This window comes from Colobus angolensis, unplaced genomic scaffold (assembly GCF_000951035.1).
Source record: "Colobus angolensis palliatus isolate OR3802 unplaced genomic scaffold, Cang.pa_1.0 Scaffold7, whole genome shotgun sequence".
NCBI lineage: Eukaryota > Metazoa > Chordata > Mammalia > Primates > Cercopithecidae > Colobus > Colobus angolensis.
This window is the reverse complement of record NW_012120709.1, coordinates 2,015,408-2,033,236: the sequence shown is the minus strand read 5'-3', so window position 1 is coordinate 2,033,236 and position 17,829 is coordinate 2,015,408. Positions and strand designations below refer to the sequence as shown.

General features: G+C 35.5%; 1 protein-coding gene across 4 annotated transcripts in view; it reads left to right on the top strand.

The window, feature by feature from the left end:
• Nucleotides 1-17,829, top strand: part of MTMR2 (myotubularin related protein 2) — a 93,074-nt gene that overhangs the window by 32,822 nt on the left and 42,423 nt on the right. For 2 of the 4 annotated variants that reach the window (XM_011926594.1, XM_011926595.1), the window contains one exon: nt 6,719-6,824. In XM_011926594.1, the coding sequence (XP_011781984.1) occupies nt 6,719-6,824 (106 nt within the window). Of the gene's footprint in view, nt 1-6,718; nt 6,825-7,298; nt 7,372-12,203; nt 12,327-17,829 lie in introns of all 4 variants that reach the window. The other 2 variants (XM_011926597.1, XM_011926596.1) reach the window with 2 other exon arrangements.

Sequence of the window (17,829 nt, the reverse complement as noted above, 5' to 3'; positions counted from 1 at the left end):
GACCTTGTGATCCGCCCGTCTCGGCCTCCCAAAGTGCTGGGATTACAGGCTTGAGCCACACCGCGCCGGGCCAGTACTGTCTTCTTCTTTTTAGTCCTTTTTAGAACTTAAGAGCTTTCTTTATATAGAAGAAAAGTAATTTTAAGCAGTCAATTTCAAATTGGAGTTATTTTTCTTCAAATTTTCAAGAAACTCTTTTGATAACTTTAATCTTCTATGATAGTTTCACTTTTAAACTGCATTTGCAATGCCAAGACACATGCTTCCATAGTGGGAATAATATTTATTTTTCTAATACTTTGAACATAATGCCATTCAAGAGATGTATTTCGTCTTCAAGTTCTTATTTCGTAAACATTAGGCCACTAATTATAGTTCTTGCCTTAGAACTTCTGCCATTATAATTTTATTCATGTAGCTAATCTGACTTGAGGGATAATATGTGTGCAGTAATACTCAGTTGTCATAAATAATAATAGCTACATGTGCCACGAATTCTGTTTTCAATGTTTTACATATTTTATTTTGAGAAGGTTGTTTGCTCACAGATTGTAGTAAAGAAAGAATCTTGAAATAGTAAATAATAACAATATGTGGGGAGAGGAGCTTTTAAGTGAGTAAATGCAATATAATGTTACAGGTATTATAGAAAAGTGTACAGTGTACAGTAAAAGAAGCAGTAGTTATGTCTACAAGATAGATGGGACAAAAAAGGCATGGAAGATTATAAAGGACATTAGAGACAGAGACAATAGGGTTATCAAAGGCACAGAGGCATGAAATGGCTAGAGAACTTAAGAAATCTGCAAGCCATTCCCATTGGTTCCAGATGAGTAAAAACTACAGCTGGATATGTAGAACAAGGGCCAGATTGTCGAAAACTGAGTGTTATGCTGAGGAGTTTTGGCTTGATTTGGTAGGCAGTGAGGAATCAATGAAGATTTAAGCAAGGGATTGATATGACCAGATTTGGGTTTTAGATGACTTTGGTTTTGGTTTGGGATAATATATTGGATGAGTAGGAGAAAAGAGACAAGTAATTTGCAGTAGTCCAGAAAAGTGGTGTTAGGATGATAAAAAAGTAGGATAGAAGATAGACCCAAGGGATGGTACGGAAGTAGACTGTACAGGACTTTGGATTGATTGGATGTGATAGCTGTGTGGGAGAAAAAGATGGTTATGGTTTAAAAAAGTCACTTGGGGAATGGGAGAATCACTGAGCACTGTGTTGGGCCTAGCTGATGTTTCTAATTATAAGTCTTAAGTGGCCCCAGTTTGAAGATTGCCTTTACTAGTAGCCAAGAAAGATGGTTATGTTGGTCCACATTTAGGGATTAGCAGGACAGTCATGGCTAATGGATACGGATATAAGGACACTGATGGTTAGGAAGGGAAGTGAAGTGGGCAAGGGAGGGCAATGAATCATGAGGGATAATAAAAAATAGAGATGTTGAGGGTCTGGGTAGCTCTACTAGGTTGAAGATGAGATGAAGGGAAAGTTAAGAAAGTTAAATATTTAGAAAGGGTCGGCATCTGGTCAAAGATTAATTTCCTCAAGTTTAAGATTATGGTGGCAGGGTAATTCCCAGAAATGATAAAGTCCAAGGTGTAATAACAAAATGTACATTGCTGAAGTGGGAATGTGTATGAGGGATGTAGGAATTGAGGAATTTTGAGCTAGATGGTTGATAGTTTATGGATAATAAAATTCCCATAATGATGGCAGCTTTGGAGTAGAAAGAAATGCTGGAGAAGAAAGTGAGCCAGATGAGAAAACCCTTAGTGAGTGAGGAGGATGGGTGGGTGGATGATAGTAACAAGGAGGTTGTATACTGAAAAGCCATGAACCTTAGAGGAAGAAGGCTTTTATATATGAAGATGCAAAAATAATACTAATGTAGAAGCCTGAAAGTTCAGCTGGGAAAATGCTTGTTTCATCTTTGGGCACTGTTAGATGTGGGAAAAGAAAAGAGTTTCTTATTAAAGTCTGCAGGGAAGTGGATTCCTATGAGGGGAGCTCAGTTGAGGCAGAGGTGAAGGGGAGAATCCTGTTAAAGATATAGGGGAGTTTATTCACTGTGGATGAAAACATTCAGATGAAGATTAGGAAGCGAGTTAGTAGTTGAAGAAAGGCTTGGACAGAGAAAAGTGGGGTGTAGGAAACACACAGTAATATGGTAATGAACATATGCGACAGAGTGTTGAGTAGAAGTTTTAGCATGTGGAAGAGAGGCCCAGGTTGACAAGGAAAACAGGAATGTCTGGATGGACTGAGGTGAAGTGTGTAGGCCTAGGAAATCTGAGGACCAAAATGGTATTGGTTACTTAATGAGGTTAGAGACTGCAGTTTCTGCTCCAAGTTCAAATGCCTTGCTAATTGCAAGATTCTTATTCTTTGGAGTTTGTAATTTTTAAAAAGAGGTGGCCATGTAACTGAAGTTCTCTAGTCTAATGTGGGAGGTGTTAAGTGCAGTTATAGATAGTCTATGAAAGTGTAGAAGACTGAGAGTTTAGTTCCAACTGGAAGACCTTCTTGGAAGACTCCAAGACTTCTTGGAGAAGCTAGTTTTTTAAACCAGGTCTTAGAGGGTAGGTAGGATGTTATTAAATAGATTAGGGTAAAGGAACATTCTATTTTGGAAAGCCCTGAAGCAAAGGCATGAATTTTGGGAAATACAGAGCTTGTTTGTGGAACAGTTCATAAAAAATAAACATAGAGAGCTTGACTTCAAGATGAGCAAGGGAGAAGTGGAAAAAAAGCGGTGGAAATTAGCGTGTGTTATACCGGTAGCTATGGTGACTACAAGCATGCACAGAGCCAGTATGACAGAAGAAAACAAACAACTACAGAAAAGAGAACTATGCATCCTAGTGTGCCCATGGTCACCTTCAGTCTGAGTAGCTGCTAAAGGCAGCACTTCACGTTTATACCAGAAGTTTTAACAGTTCCGCTGCGCTCGTGTGCGCCTGCGTGATTCCTCGCTCTCTCACACGCTGTCTCTCTCTCGTTCTCTCTCTCCCTCTCTCCTGTGTGCTCTCTCTCCTCCCTCTCTCCCCCCTCTCTGCCTCTTTCTCTCTCTGTGTGTGTGTGTTCGTGTGTGTGTGCGTGCGTGCGCGCGCACGTGTTTCTGCCATAATCACAAGAACAGTACTATGATGCATTCCCACACTGTACCCCTCCAGCTCCTCAATATTTGCCTGGAGAGTGAAACCCTTTTTAGATTGGTTACACAGAAATATACATTAGTGCTTATTCAGCTATAACATTGTGGATCATAATATCTGCCTGTGTTTATGTGTGTCTGAAAAGAGAAGGTAATAATTAAAGGCTGTTTACCACACTTTGGCTTGAAAGACTGATTCTTTGAATCTGAGACTGCAAAGTACAAGTTCCAGTACCTGGATTTGTTATTTTATCTCTCTTAAATTTATTTACTTTATACTTTGGCTCTAAAGAGCCATTTGTTTTTTTTTTTTTAGTTTTTTGTTTTTTTGGTGACAGAGTCTTGCTCTGTTGTCCAGGCCGGAGGGAAGTGGTGTGATCTCAGCTCACTGCAACCTCTACCTGCCAGGTTCACATGATTCTCATGCTTCAGCCTCCTGAGTAGCTGGGACTACAGGCATGTGCCACCACTACTGGCTAATTTTTTATTTTTAGTAGAGAGGGGGTTTCACCATGTTGCCCAGGCTAGTCTCAAACTCCTGGGCTCAAGCGATCCATCCTCCTCGGCCTCCCAAAGTGCTGGGATTATAGGCGTGAGCCACCACACCCAACCAGAGAGCCATTTGGTTTCTTGGCGCTACGTGCTACAATAGTCTTTCTGTCAGTATTATTCTTCTAGATAATACACTATCTATAATTTCAAGTTATATTCAATTGCCTTTAAGAGGTTTTCTGTTCTCCCAGAAGGGCATATGCATATAAAATAGCATTATACATTTGAACTTGCCTTAACTAGACTTTATGAGATGTTGATTGCTATATTGTGTTTGACTGTATAGAACAGACTCTATTGCAGAGATTTTAAACATTTTAGTTTATTTATTTTATGAAAAAATTTTAATTTTATTTAATTAATTTTTTGAGATGGATTCTTGGCATGTTGCCCAGGCTGGTCTCAAATTCCTGGGCTCAAGTGATCTTTCTGTCTCGGTCTCTCAAGCATCTTGGACTACAGGCACACACAGCCGTGCTCACCCATTTATGTTCCATAACAAGAATTCCAGAGGTAGAGAGTTGTTGGCCTAGTGATGCTACAAAAATCTATGCTCATCCTACAAAAACCTATGCTCATCCTATTCTTTGGCTCCCTGTCCTTGGCAGGCCAGCATCTTGCTAATGTTTATAAGATGGCTCTTGTGTTTCCAACTTTACATTCTTATTTCAGGCAAGAGAAATGGGAAAGGATAAAGACTGCCCTGCTGTTTCTGCTCCCCTTTATTAAGAAAATAAAAGGTTTCTATAACCATTAGCAGATTTCCCACTAAATCCCACTGACTGGAATTGACTCACATGGCTCTCCTAGCCACAAGGAAGAGAATAGCAAGCCTCTTACCTTCGGCAGGGCACAAACTACCCTGATCAAAGTCAGGGAGAAAGGGGAAATCTATTTGAAGTAGGAAGCTAACAATGTCTGTCAAAGTACTGTGCTTAAAATTTGGTTATTTTACCTGTTATTTTAAGGAAAATGACATTTAATCAGAATTTAGATACAAAGAAAAAGGAAAACATTCACAGCCTATCACTTTTTCTTTCTTTACATTATAAAACTATGTAATATAATTTCTTATGACTACTTTTTTGTATAATAGTATAAGTTGTTGGAAATACTATGTTGTGTTTGCACTGGAATACCAGTTTTCGTTCATTTAAATGAAATGACAGTTTCTTTTTTGGGGAGGTGATTTTCACATTGTATAAGTATTTTAGTTATTCTTGTTATAGACAGGTTTGTAATGAATAAATGGAATTTGTTTTAAAGCTAAATGGTTCTTAATACTATCACAACTCAAAGGTGAAGTATTTCCTCAAAATCTAGTGAAAAAAATTTTGACTTCTGGTATATGGAAGACTTTTAATATGTTTTAGAAAAATACATTTTTGAAAATCTGAACTTAAAGACTCAATTCAAGGTATTTGAGGTTTTTCTACCATTGATCTTACCTTAAATAATTTTAACTTTGTTTTACTGATAAGAGGAAATGAATCAGTTATTCAGTTTGTGGCATATTGTCACAGATTTTTAAATTTAACAAGCATAATACATATTAACAGTGTACACAGGTCCTGAAGTAGATTTTGTGGAAAATAAAAAAGAAGTAGGCTTGAGCATGGTAGCCCATGCGTGAAATCCCGACACTTTGGGAGGCTGAGTGAGAGGATCGTTTGAGGCCAGGAGTTTGAGGAGAACAGCCTGGATAACATAGTGAGACCTCATTTCTCCCCCGTGCTCTTCCCCCCCCCAAAAAAGAGACATAATTTTTGTTCTTGGGGCACTAGTTGGTGAGATAAAATAAACAATAAAAGTGTGATCAGGTATCAAAAGTTTGGCCAGGCACGGTGGCTCACACCTGTAATCCCAGCACTTTGGGAGACCGAAGCGGGCGCATCACTTGAGGTCAGGAGTTCAAGACCAGCCTGGCCAACATGGTGAAACCTCGTTTCTACAAAAATTAAAAAATTAATCGGGTGTGGGGGCAGGTGCCTGTAATCCCAGCTACTCAGGAGGCTGAGACAGGAGAATCGCTTGAACCTGGGAGGCAGAGGTTGCAGTGACATGAGATCGCACCATTGCACTCCAGTCTGGGTGACGAGTGAAACTCTGTCTCAAAAAAAAAAAAAAAACCTCTATAGGAATTTAAGAAAGTAAAAGTAACTGTGGAGTAATTACTTATAATGGAAGAAGTAGATACTTAAGGCAGGGCTGTTTGATGTGGTGGGAAGGTACAAGGTACAAAGAAGAGCTTCTCTTTCCATCTTTATCTGCTCTTTTATCCATTCAGCCTTACTCAACTATTTGTAGTGTCTCAGATGTTCTGTAGACTTTGATACTTCTATACCTTTGCATTGCCTTTTGTTAGTTTTTGAAATTTCCATGTTTGTCTGATGATCTCCTATCTTTTGAGACTCAGTTTGAATATCATCTCCTCTGAGAAGTCTTCCCTGGACTTTCTGGCCAGAATTGGCTGCTTCCTTTTCTTTTCTCCCATAGATACTTGTATGTATGTGGGGTGTTTGTGTGTGTGTGTGTGTGTGTGTGTGTGTATGTATGTATGTGTTTCTATTTAGAGTCATCACATTGCACCACTTATTTACTTGTCTGTGTCACAAGCTTGTGAGCTTCATGAACATGGGGATGATGTCGTATTTATTTTCAAATCACAGTGCCTGGTGTAGTGGTTTTGTACATTGGACCACTTAATAATGTTCTTTGGATGAATGAATGGATGGGTGAATGGATAAAAAGAAGGAATTATCCTGGAGTGTCTTCATGAGTATTGGGAGTGTGTCCAGAGGGAACTTAGATCATAAGAATACTTGACCCAGCAGGAACAGTTTGTAATTTGTTAAGATTTAGAAATAAGATTGAATAGGCAAAGCAGAACTTAGTTGGCTGTGGGAATTTTAATAAGTATTGGAGTTATATTAAATACAATGTCTGAAACTGGTCTTTGAAGTCCCCACTTTTCCAACATACTGTACTTTTGTATTTTGTAGTGCCTCCACTTCTCATTCAGAGAATTCAGTGCATACAAAATCAGCTTCTGTTGTGTCATCAGATTCCATTTCAACTTCTGCTGACAACTTTTCTCCTGATTTGAGGGTATGTATACTATTTTAAAGTTCTGATCAAGTACTTTCTGTTAGATATTTGTGGCCAACACTATCAATATAACTAATTTAGCAGGAGATACTGATGGAGTATTCTCATAGACCCTGGTTTACAAAATATCACAGAATAGGCCAGCAAATTTGGAATGCTTACTTATTTGTAAAAGAAAAATGTGTAATTCATCTCTGAGGTTGATCACCTCTAAGTTCTTTGCCAAAAGATGATTAATGAATTTTTTGTGGTATAAAAGATTTTTATGATTATTCTCATAATAGTAACCAATAATAGCTAACATTTATGGAATACATACTATGTGCCAAGCATTGTTCTAAGTGCTATACATGAATTATCTCTTGTAAAACTGTCACCAATTCTGTCACCAGTCTACAGATGATAATAACTTGTAGAGATTAAGTAATGTGTCCAAGATCTCATAGCTAATAAATTCTATTGCCGGTGTTCCAGCCCATGCAGTCCAGTTCGGGAGCTAAGTCACTTAAATACTGTGTGATAGTTCCTACACATCTCATTATAGTTTGTAAGTATTCCTCTATTTATTAAAGGTCTCGTTTCTATGAAATTAACCACATTAGTGATATCCTGTAGCACGCTGTACATTTCTGGGTTCATCTACTTTTCTATAACTGCTTGTCTATGAATGATTGAGAAAATGAATTATATGTGTAGTGCTAACCCTTTAACCTTACTTCATAATCTTTTTTTTTCCTAAAAAACACAAAACAATAAACATTTATTTCTCATGGTTCTGGAAGCTGGGAAGTCCAAGATCAAGGTTCTGGTAAATCCATTATCTGATGAGGGTATGTATTCTTGTATCCTCATATGATGGACAGCATGTCAGAATCTTTTTTTTTTTTTATTTTTATTATTATACTTTATGTTCTAGGGTACATGTGCACAATATGCAGGTTATTCCAAACAAGTGGCTGCTTTCTCACTGGTTACACTTACACAATTTTAGCTACAACATTGTTTTCCTTAAGGAAGTCATTTGCTGTTGAGCGTATGTTGAGGATACTTACATCTTTTTCATCCATTTCATTGTCAAAACAGAATTCAACAAGAAGACAACATCCGTAAAATCTTCTGCATATTTGTCATTACCTTTTGTGAAATTTCATAAAATATTAGATTGGGAGTAGCATGATTTTAAACATCACTAAAAATTAGAAAGTCTTATCTTCGTAATCTGGATATATCTTGTGCTAATTATGAAAACTTCATGCTATCATTAGCCATTATCTTCATACAAAGGGCAGGGTTCATTGTTAACAAGAATGGTTATAAATCCGTTGTTGCTTCTCAAGTTGTTACTATTTTAAAATATATGTATCTAACGTTTGTTTATTCATTATGTTAATAAAAATCCACTAAGGGCTGATAGACTACTTAATAATTTTGAAATGTCTTGGCCTACTTCTGGTCACATTTCATTAGTTAAAAGCATCATTAAATAACGACTAACCTCATACTGTGACTGATAAAAAAACTCATACGAGGAATGAAGGAGTGTCATTTTGGCTATTTGCTTATGCCTCTGTTCTACCTGCTTTTTCTTGTCTGAGACATTTTAAACCATTTGTGTATACTTGCGAGTACTAGTTTAAACTACTTAACTCGACATACATGTGAAGTGCAGTACACTGCAGGATGCTGAAAATGGACAGATGAAGGATTCTCCACTGTCAACTTCTCTCTGCATGTAGACCTCCATCATTTCCTCAGGACACCATGAATATCATAAATAGTGAATGACTGGCTTATATTTGGGCAAAATGAGGGCCATAGTGCATAAAGTTAATCTCTATATAAAATATTTTAAGGTTTTCTAATTTTTCTTAAACTTTTAATTTTGGAACAGTTTTAGAGTCATAGAAAAATTGCAAAGATAATGCAGAGTTCCCATCTACTTTGCATCCAGTTTCACCCATTATAACATCTTGTATTAGTAAGCTACATTTGTTCCACATAATGAACCAATATTGATACGTTATTATTAAAGTTCACACTTTATTCAAATATCCTTAGTTTTTACCTAATGTTCTTTTTGTTCTAGGATCTTACCCATGCAGGATGCCACATTACATTTAGTAGTTATGTCTTCTTAGGTTTCTCTTGGCTGAGACAGTTTCTTAGACTTTTCTTGTTTTTGATGACTCTATCAGACTGTATCTTGTTTTTGATGACTTGATGGTATTTTATAGACCATATGACATTTTACTCATTATTCAACTGGGGTTATGTGTTTTGGGGAGGAAGGTCACAGAGGTAAAGTGCCATTTCATCACATTTTATTAAGGCTACGTACTATCAACATGACATCACTGCTGATGTTAACCTTGATCACTTGGTTGAGGCAGTGTTAAGTTTTTTCACTGTAATTATTCCCTGAGCCCTCCCCTACCCACATACTGTACTTTTTGGAAAGAAGTTGCTATGCACAGCCCACACTTAAGGAGTAGGGGGTTATACTCTACCTCCTTGAGGGTGGAACATCTAACAGCATTTTTTTGAAATCTGCATGGGAGATTTGTTTCTCCCATTTATTGATTTGTTTAATCTTTTATTTATCTTATTATGGATTCATGGATATTTATTTTATACTTTTTGTTACAATCCAGAACAACTTTATTGATTCTAGCTTCAAATCGAGAGTTCTTTCAGTCAGATCTTTTGTTCCTTTGCCATACTCTCGTCATTGTGTTTTTTGAACCATTGCTTATTTTCTGGCCTGACAAGATGCTCCAGACTCATAATATATATTTCCTCTCTCAGTTCTAGAATCATCATTCAGTTTTCATAGGAGCCCTGGTTCTTTTTTTTGGAAAACAATATCTAGCCACTAGGTGTGTTTAGTTGTTACTTTTTTTTACAAAAGAAAAAGTAACAAAGCCTTTTGCTTCTGAAGCAAAAGGTCATTTTGCACATGTACAATTTTGAGATAATACAATGGGTAGGGTGATTATAAATGCACATTTGTCTGGAATAGACCTCTTTATGCCTGTTGTCATTTCAGGTTTAACGTTGGACATAAGTGTCCTGAATTACGTGACTACCGTAGCACTAGGTTACAAAGGGAGTCTGTCAAATTTATACATCAGGTCTGTTTGCAGAAATTGTTTCAATGTATCCCCGTTAATGCCTTACTAATTTAGGATCTTTCACAATTTAGGAAGACCCTCACATAATTTTTATTTGCTGAATAAGCAGATAGCTGTTAGATTAAGGAGAATATGGTTTTAGGCAACAAAGGTTAACTGTTCTTTCCCTAGGAGAGTGCTTAAAGGGGCAGAGAAAAAAGGAAAAGTACCATGTTGTTAAGCTACATGTTACCCATTTTTCTCATTTTTAAAGGTATCTTTAGTTGTTAAATGTATCTTTACTTGAATTATAGTCTTCAATTGCTGGAGGGAGATGAATGAGTAACATTAAATTAAATGTTAGTATCGTTTAAAAAATTCAGCCTGATTTCAAATGTATATGTGGATTTCTTTTGCAGGGAAGGTTGGGGTGGGAGAAGGGATGTGCTTCTAATAATTAAAAAAAATGTCTAGCCTGCTACTGTGGTAGATATTCATACATGACTCATCTCTTTTAACTTTCTCAACAATCCTGTGATCCACTTGTTACTATTCCCATTTGACAAATGAAAAACTTGACAGTCAGAAAGGGTAAATGAAATCATGTGCTTAGCGGCACGGTTGGCTGTTGCCCTTATTTTGTCTCATGTCATTCATACTCTTGTAGGATACATTACTGGGAGAGACTTCTCCTACAATTTTGCTGCTAAGCTTTTTTAAATGCTAAGTGAAATTTTCTTGATTAAAAAGGAATATCTTTTATACATTTTGGGGGATGAAAATAGTGGTTTCAATATTACTTTCTTAATAAATATTTGAGAAATGCTTTTCTAAGTAACCAGAAAAGGAGTGTTTTATAATAAAATTTGATTTCCTTTCTCAATTTTTTAAATTGACGATGATTGCTTTTCATGTGTATACCTTTAGCAACCATAAAATGGTAGTGTTTTAATTATAGGCAAAACTAACTGCAGACAGTGATGTGTTGCATTTTGACTGACTATGGTTTGGCTCTTAGGTGTATGATGAAGGGTTTGGTGTAATGTTATTGAAAATTATCATCACAGATGATTTGAAGTTGGTTAACCTCTAGGCTTCCAGTTCTTCACACAGCCTCATTGCTTATTTGTGTCTTGAGCCTTCACATTTTATAAGCTCCTTTAGTAACAGCTTTTAAACAGAAAGTGTAGAGAACATAATACATTGAAAAGCTAATCCAGTTTCATTAAAAAGATTAAATTGTGTAGGTTTTTTGCTATAGGTACTGTATAATGGCACTTTCCTGAAAGGATAGTGCCTTAGTAGATTAACAGCTAAATATGAAAGCTTTTTCTATTAAGAATTTTGTATTCAAACAAGATTTGTTGCCTCTGCATTGGTAAAGCAGAATGGAAAATGGGCTGGGGATGGAACTAGTCTAGATATATGTTGAACTTTGATTTTTCAAGTGGAATTCTATTTATATTACTTTTTTGCCTTGTTATCCTTGTTTGTTATGGAAAAAGTCTCATACAGATGTAATCTGGTAGATGTATTTCGGAAAAACTGGGCACAAATCCAGGCTTTGTAAATGGAATTATGCTTTTCTGGTGACATAATTGTAGAGTGTTTTCTCTTTACTTCAGTTGTTCTCCCTCTGGAAGTAAAACTTATTTAATTTCAGTTTTAAAACTTAAAAATGTAGTATTCTTTTATATAGAATTTTAAGTAATGTATTTTAAAGAAATAACTCATTTGCAATTTTTAAAATTAGGCTTGTTTTTACTAGAACATATTTCTGAAGTTGGCCACTTAGTAGAATTAAGAACCCAGGGAACTTATGTCTGGTTGTTTATTTGCTCACTGGAGAATAAATCCCATAAAATATAGGATTTTGAAATTCAAATGCATAGCTTTACTTATTTGTAAGTTATAATTTTTATAGCGCTGAGTTTTAATTAAAGTATGTGCCTCAAATGGTGGCTATTGAAAGATAAAAGTCAAGCTATGTAATAGTTCCTTTCCTTTGTGAAGCCTGTGGTTTTATACCAATGTTTGTCAACAATTCAGAATTAAATATTAAATAGAATTATGTCTTTTATGTCTTTGTTTTAGATATCTTATGTACATGTGTATGATAAAGGATATATTTTGTTCTTAACCATCTGTCTTGTCTTGAAGTATGTAATAGCTTAAATCAGGCAAATGTGTCTATGTCTTCAAAATTTGTCATGCATATTTCCTTTACAAACTAAAGGCCAGAGATAATTGGATTTTTTTTTTTTTCAAGAGGGAGTCTCACTCTGTCCCCTAGGCTGGAGTGCACTGGTGACATCTTGGCTCACTTGCAACCTCTGCCTCCCAGGTTCAGTTGATTCTCCTGCCCCAGCCTCCTGAGTAGTTGGGATTACAGGCGATCGCCACCACGCCTGGCTAATTTTTTGAATTTTTAGTAGAGATGGGGTTTCACCGTGTTAGCCAGGATGTCGATCTTCTGATCTCGTGATCCACCCACCTCGGCCTCCCAAAGTGCTGGGATTACAGGCGTGAGCCACCGCACCCGGCCAATTGAATTATTTTTCAGTTAGACTATGTCCGTGAATGTGATATTAACATGTACTGAAAATATGCAGATCTATTTAGAATGAGTTAAGGCGTCTCATAGAGCATATGTTAGATAGTAAATAGTGTCTATCACATAATGATTATTTTAATAGAGAAGAAATGATTGTTAGCATTTATTTATGATTAACATCACGCCCTCCCTTACAAACAATATCAACTCTTAAGAACCTAGGAATTGAAAAAATCAACCTTAGCCAGATAAAGGATATCCATCAGAACTCTACAATAAGCCTCACACTTAATAATGAAATACTAGAAATATGTTCATTAAGCTTAGAAACGTGATGATTACTATTGCCACTGTTATTCAGCATTATGCTGGAAATCCTAGCCAGTAAAATAAGTAAAGAAAAATAATAAATGATACAAGAAATGAAAGGAATAAACAAAACTTTCATTATTTGTAGAGGATTGTCTGTATGGGAAATCTGAGAAAATCTATATACAAACTACCAGAACTAATTATATAGCTTACCACTATTGCCGGATACAAGACAACATAAAAAGATCATGCTTCTATACCTTAGCAAAAATGTTTAGAAAATGTGATTTAAAGAAGATCCCAGTTACAACAGCAACAAAAGTACTTTGCTTAGGAATAAGTTAAAATGAGATATGGAAGAACTAGATGAAGAAAGTTATAAAACTTTATTAAAGAAGCTAAAAGAATAAATAATAGGATGAGTAAATTCAGTAGTCTGGAGATGCAAAATATTTTCAAATATATCTATTAATTGAATATAATTTCAAAAAAATTCAAAAGTTTGTTTTGCAGCACTTGGCAAAGTTTTAGCTGACTCTAAAATTTATGCCAAGGTAAAAGGTCACGATGAACCCAGAAGAAAAATAAAGTGGGGAGATTCACCCAATCAGGCATAAAGCTAAAGTAAATCAGAATAGGAATAAATCAGTCAAGTTTAGGAACAGACTGATGTCTGTAGGAACTCTGTATATGACAGATGTAGTATAACAAATCAGTGGGAGAAAGAATGAACTATTTGGTAATCAATGCTAGGTTGACCATGTTTAAAAACAGAAGAGGTTGAATTTCTAACTCACGCACACCAACTGGATTCATTAGATTGAAAACCTAAAACTGAAAATAAAAACTTTAAAATTTCAGAAGAAAATATATGACAATATTGTTATGATTTATGATATCAGGAAGAATATTTAAAGTAAGACTCTAAGGTATTTTAAAGAAAAGATTATTATTTTTATTGTGCTAAAATTTACTAACTTTAGTGACAGATTCCATATGTGAAGACTATGAAAAGACAAATCACATTTTGGGATAGTAGACTTGCAAAGAATATGTGTAACTGATAAAAGATTAGTACCCAAATATGCAAAGAACACCTACAAATTAATAAGAGAAAATGCAGTCCAACAGAAAATTGAGAAAGTCTATGAACAACAAATTCAAGGAAAAATATATACATAATGTTTAACCAATATATTTTAAAATGTTAAACCTCAGTATAATCAGGGAATCAGGGATATGTCATTTTTAAAGCAACTGAAAAAACTTATTTCACATTCATCATATCAAAACAATTAACAAGTCTGATAATACCAAGGACTGTCTGAAAAGTGGGGCAGTGGGAATTCTCATGCAGTGCTGAAACAGCCACAGTAGAGAGAACTATAGCAATATCTACAAATGCTCATTCTTCTTAGCAGTTCCAGTTTTACTAATGTAAAAAGTCCCACATTTATTCCAGGAGACTGGAATAAAGATCTTACTTACACATTATTTGTGTGCATGATAAATGTACATCATTTGATAATAAATTGTGGTATATTCTATGACAGAAAGGTATCTAGCTAAGTAAATTTTAATACACAAAACATACTGTATATTGATTATAGACATATATGCAGTTGAGAAAATACAAGCTCCTCGAGTAATGTGTATCGAGTATCTTACAGTTTCCCTCTTGCTTCACCACATCACCAAAGGCCTGTTTACCTCAGTTCTTTTTACCTAGTACCTTTTACATGTCTGACTTCCAAGAAAAATTACAAGGCACACTAAAAGGCAAAATTTATATATAAGAATTATAGCTTTCTATTATAAATATGCTAATATAAGAGAAAGAAAACTTCTATTTATAATAACTAAAAATGTAAAATATCTAGGAATAAACTTAAATATGCAGAAACTATGTGAAGAAACTTTAAAACTGCTGAGTGGTAAAGATGAATACTAAAATAGAAAGACATACCTTGATTCGAACAGAAAAGCTAGGTATTTTTAAGATTTTAATTTTTGCTTATTCTATAAATATAGTTAAAATTTGACAAGATAATCCTCAAGTTTGTAATGACAAGTCTAGAAACAATATAAATGCCTTTCAGTGGGGAGGATGATTTTAAGATTATTTTTATGTTTACTATTGAATATGTGCAGTCTGAAATGAATGGTGGATCTCTATTTGTTTTTCAAGATAGATTAAAAATCCAAGGACAGAAGAACATTGTGAATAATAAGCTCCCATTTGTTGGCGATAGTAGGTGGGGTGATAGAAGAGGCTGTGGGTACATAAAGAGGTGATACTAGTTAAGGGCAGGTAGAATGGAAAGAATGAAGACATGTTTGGAGGCTATTGGAATAATTCCAAGTAAAAGTTGCTAAAGGACATGTACTAGGATAATGACATAATGCTTGGTAAAAAACAAATCTGAAAAAATTATAGGTGAGTGTAATGTACACAAAGCTACCTGAACATTGCAGATTATGGGGAGAGAGGAGTCAAAGATAATGATTCCAGGTTTCAAATCTGGTGACAATATGTGGTTCCTTTCTCATCTGCCCTCCCCTCCTCTGTGTACTTTGCTGTTCCTTCTTTTATAAGTGGGGTAATGCTAAAGTCTTCGTCATCCCTTGTTTTCCCCACTCTCTTTCTTCCATGTTCTCTTTCTTCTTTGTGGTTTCAGCTGTCATCTCTTTTTGAATGACTCCCACATTTTTACCTCTTGTTCTGATCTCTTTCTCAGCCTGTGGTCCTTCATATCCCTTGCTTGCTTGGGATGTTATGTTATGATCATGGTCTTAGTGTAATCAGACATCTGTTCAAATTCCAGCCACTGTTGGGAGATATATGTCACCTTGGAAAAGTTCCTTAACTTCTATAAGGGTCAATTATCCCATTTATAAATGGGCATATTAATACTACTTACCTTTCAAGAGTGTTAATGGCACTGAATGAATAATGATCTTCTAAAAACAGTACATAAACTGGGCTCATTCTCCTTCGTATGAGGTGAAATGAAAGAAATTTAGATAATATATCTATCTACCTATCTTCTGTTTTTCTTGTTTTTGGCAGATAATCTATTATGAGCCATCATTTATTGGAAAGGACTGTCTGAAGTATAGCTCAGAAGGACACATCAGAAGGTGTGGGGCTAGTCCTTATGGATGGAAAAGTGGGGCTATATTAGTGGTGTGGGAAATGAAAGGAAGAGACATGACAAAATGTAGAAATAGATTAAATATGAGAGTCAAGCAAGCATTAAATTATGACTTAGCTGATGTGTAGAATAATGTGTTACCCTTTAGAGATACAGGAAGTTTTTACAGAAAAGTTAAGGAATTGACATTTATTCCGTTGAATGTACCTTGTGTGGTGCATTTGTTACAACTGATGAAACGATACTGATACATTTTTATATTAATACTAAAATACATAGTTTGCATTAGGGTTCATACTTTGTGGTGTACATTCTATGGGTTTTGACAAAAGTATGATGGCATATATTCATTGTTACTGTATCATGTAGAATAGTTTCAGTGCCCTAAAAATCCCCTTTGCATCACCTCTTTCATTTTCCCCTCTCCCTGAACATCAGGCAATCACTAATCTTTTTCTTTGTCCACGTTTTTGCCTTTTCCAGAATGTCATGTAGTGTGCAGGAATCATCTAGTGTGCAGTCCGAACAGAGTGGCTTCTTTCACTTAGTAATATCCTTTTAAGATTCCTCAAGTCTTTCCATGGCTTGATAGCTAATTTCTTTTTATTACTGAATGATACTCCTATGCATGATGTACCACATTTTGTTTATCCATTCACCTACTGAAGGTCAAATTGCTTCTAAGTTTTCACAGTTATGAAAACTTTTAAGATTAAAATCTGAAAGTTTTTATTGATATTAGGCATTCATTTCTTAGGGCTGCTATAATAGCAGTACCACAAACTGGGTGACTTAAAACAACAGAAATTTATTCTTTCATAGTTCTGGAGCCTAGATATCAGAAATCAAGGTGTTACCAGGGTTGGCTCCTGCCAACCAAGAGAGCTTTGAGGGAGACTCTATTCCATACCTTTCTCATAGCTGCTCATGAGGGTTAGCCATCTTTGATGTTCCTTGGATTGTAAATGCATCAGTCCAATCTCTGCTTCCCTCTTCACAGGGCATTCTCCCTGTTTCTTCACATTGCTGTCTTCTTGTGAGGATACCAGTCATATTGAATTAGGGGCCCACCCACCAGTTTAACCTCATCTTAACTAATTATATCTGCAACAACCCTGTTTCCAAATTAGGTCACATTCTAAGGCACTGGTGGTTAGACTTCAACAACATTATTGGAGGGCACAGTTCAACCCATAGCATGAAGTGATGATGCTTTCTAGGCCATTCTTCTTTAGATAGTCATCGTTTTTGTTGTTGAATTATGGATGGTGATGTAACATTTTCCAGCTTTGGCTAGTTGTGGTTTCAGCTGAAAAACCAAAGTGTCCTTGACTGTGTTATTAAAAAAAAAAAAAAAAAAGGTTGGGGGGGGCTTCCCTATCCTTGATCTTGGATGTACTTTCAAATGTGTAACCAGTAAGATCTATCCCAGATGCCAGTCTGTGGCTCTACCTTGTTAGAATTTTTGTTTGCATGGTTCATTTGCCCACTTTTGTGGTTTGTCAGTCAAGTTGTAGAAAAAATAGAATAAAGTATAATTGATATAAACAGTTTTCTTTAGAAGGATTATCCAACAAAAAGTAAGTTACTAAGAAAATCCTTTTCTTCTCTTCTGGGTTTTAGTACAGCATGTAAAAAAGACTGGAGGATAGTTTATAACTGTATAGACTCATTTTTCCCTTTCAGGTGATGATTATTTAGTGTTTTGCAGATTTCAGACAAATTCTTTCCTGTTTTTCTACCATCTAACCATTCCATGTGAAAATTGATTCTTAAACTTGCCAACTTCTAGATCCAGTTTATAGTAATTTCCTAATTGTGTGTGTGTGTAAGAGAGTGTATTTTTTTTTCTATTTTTTTTTTTTTTTATTATA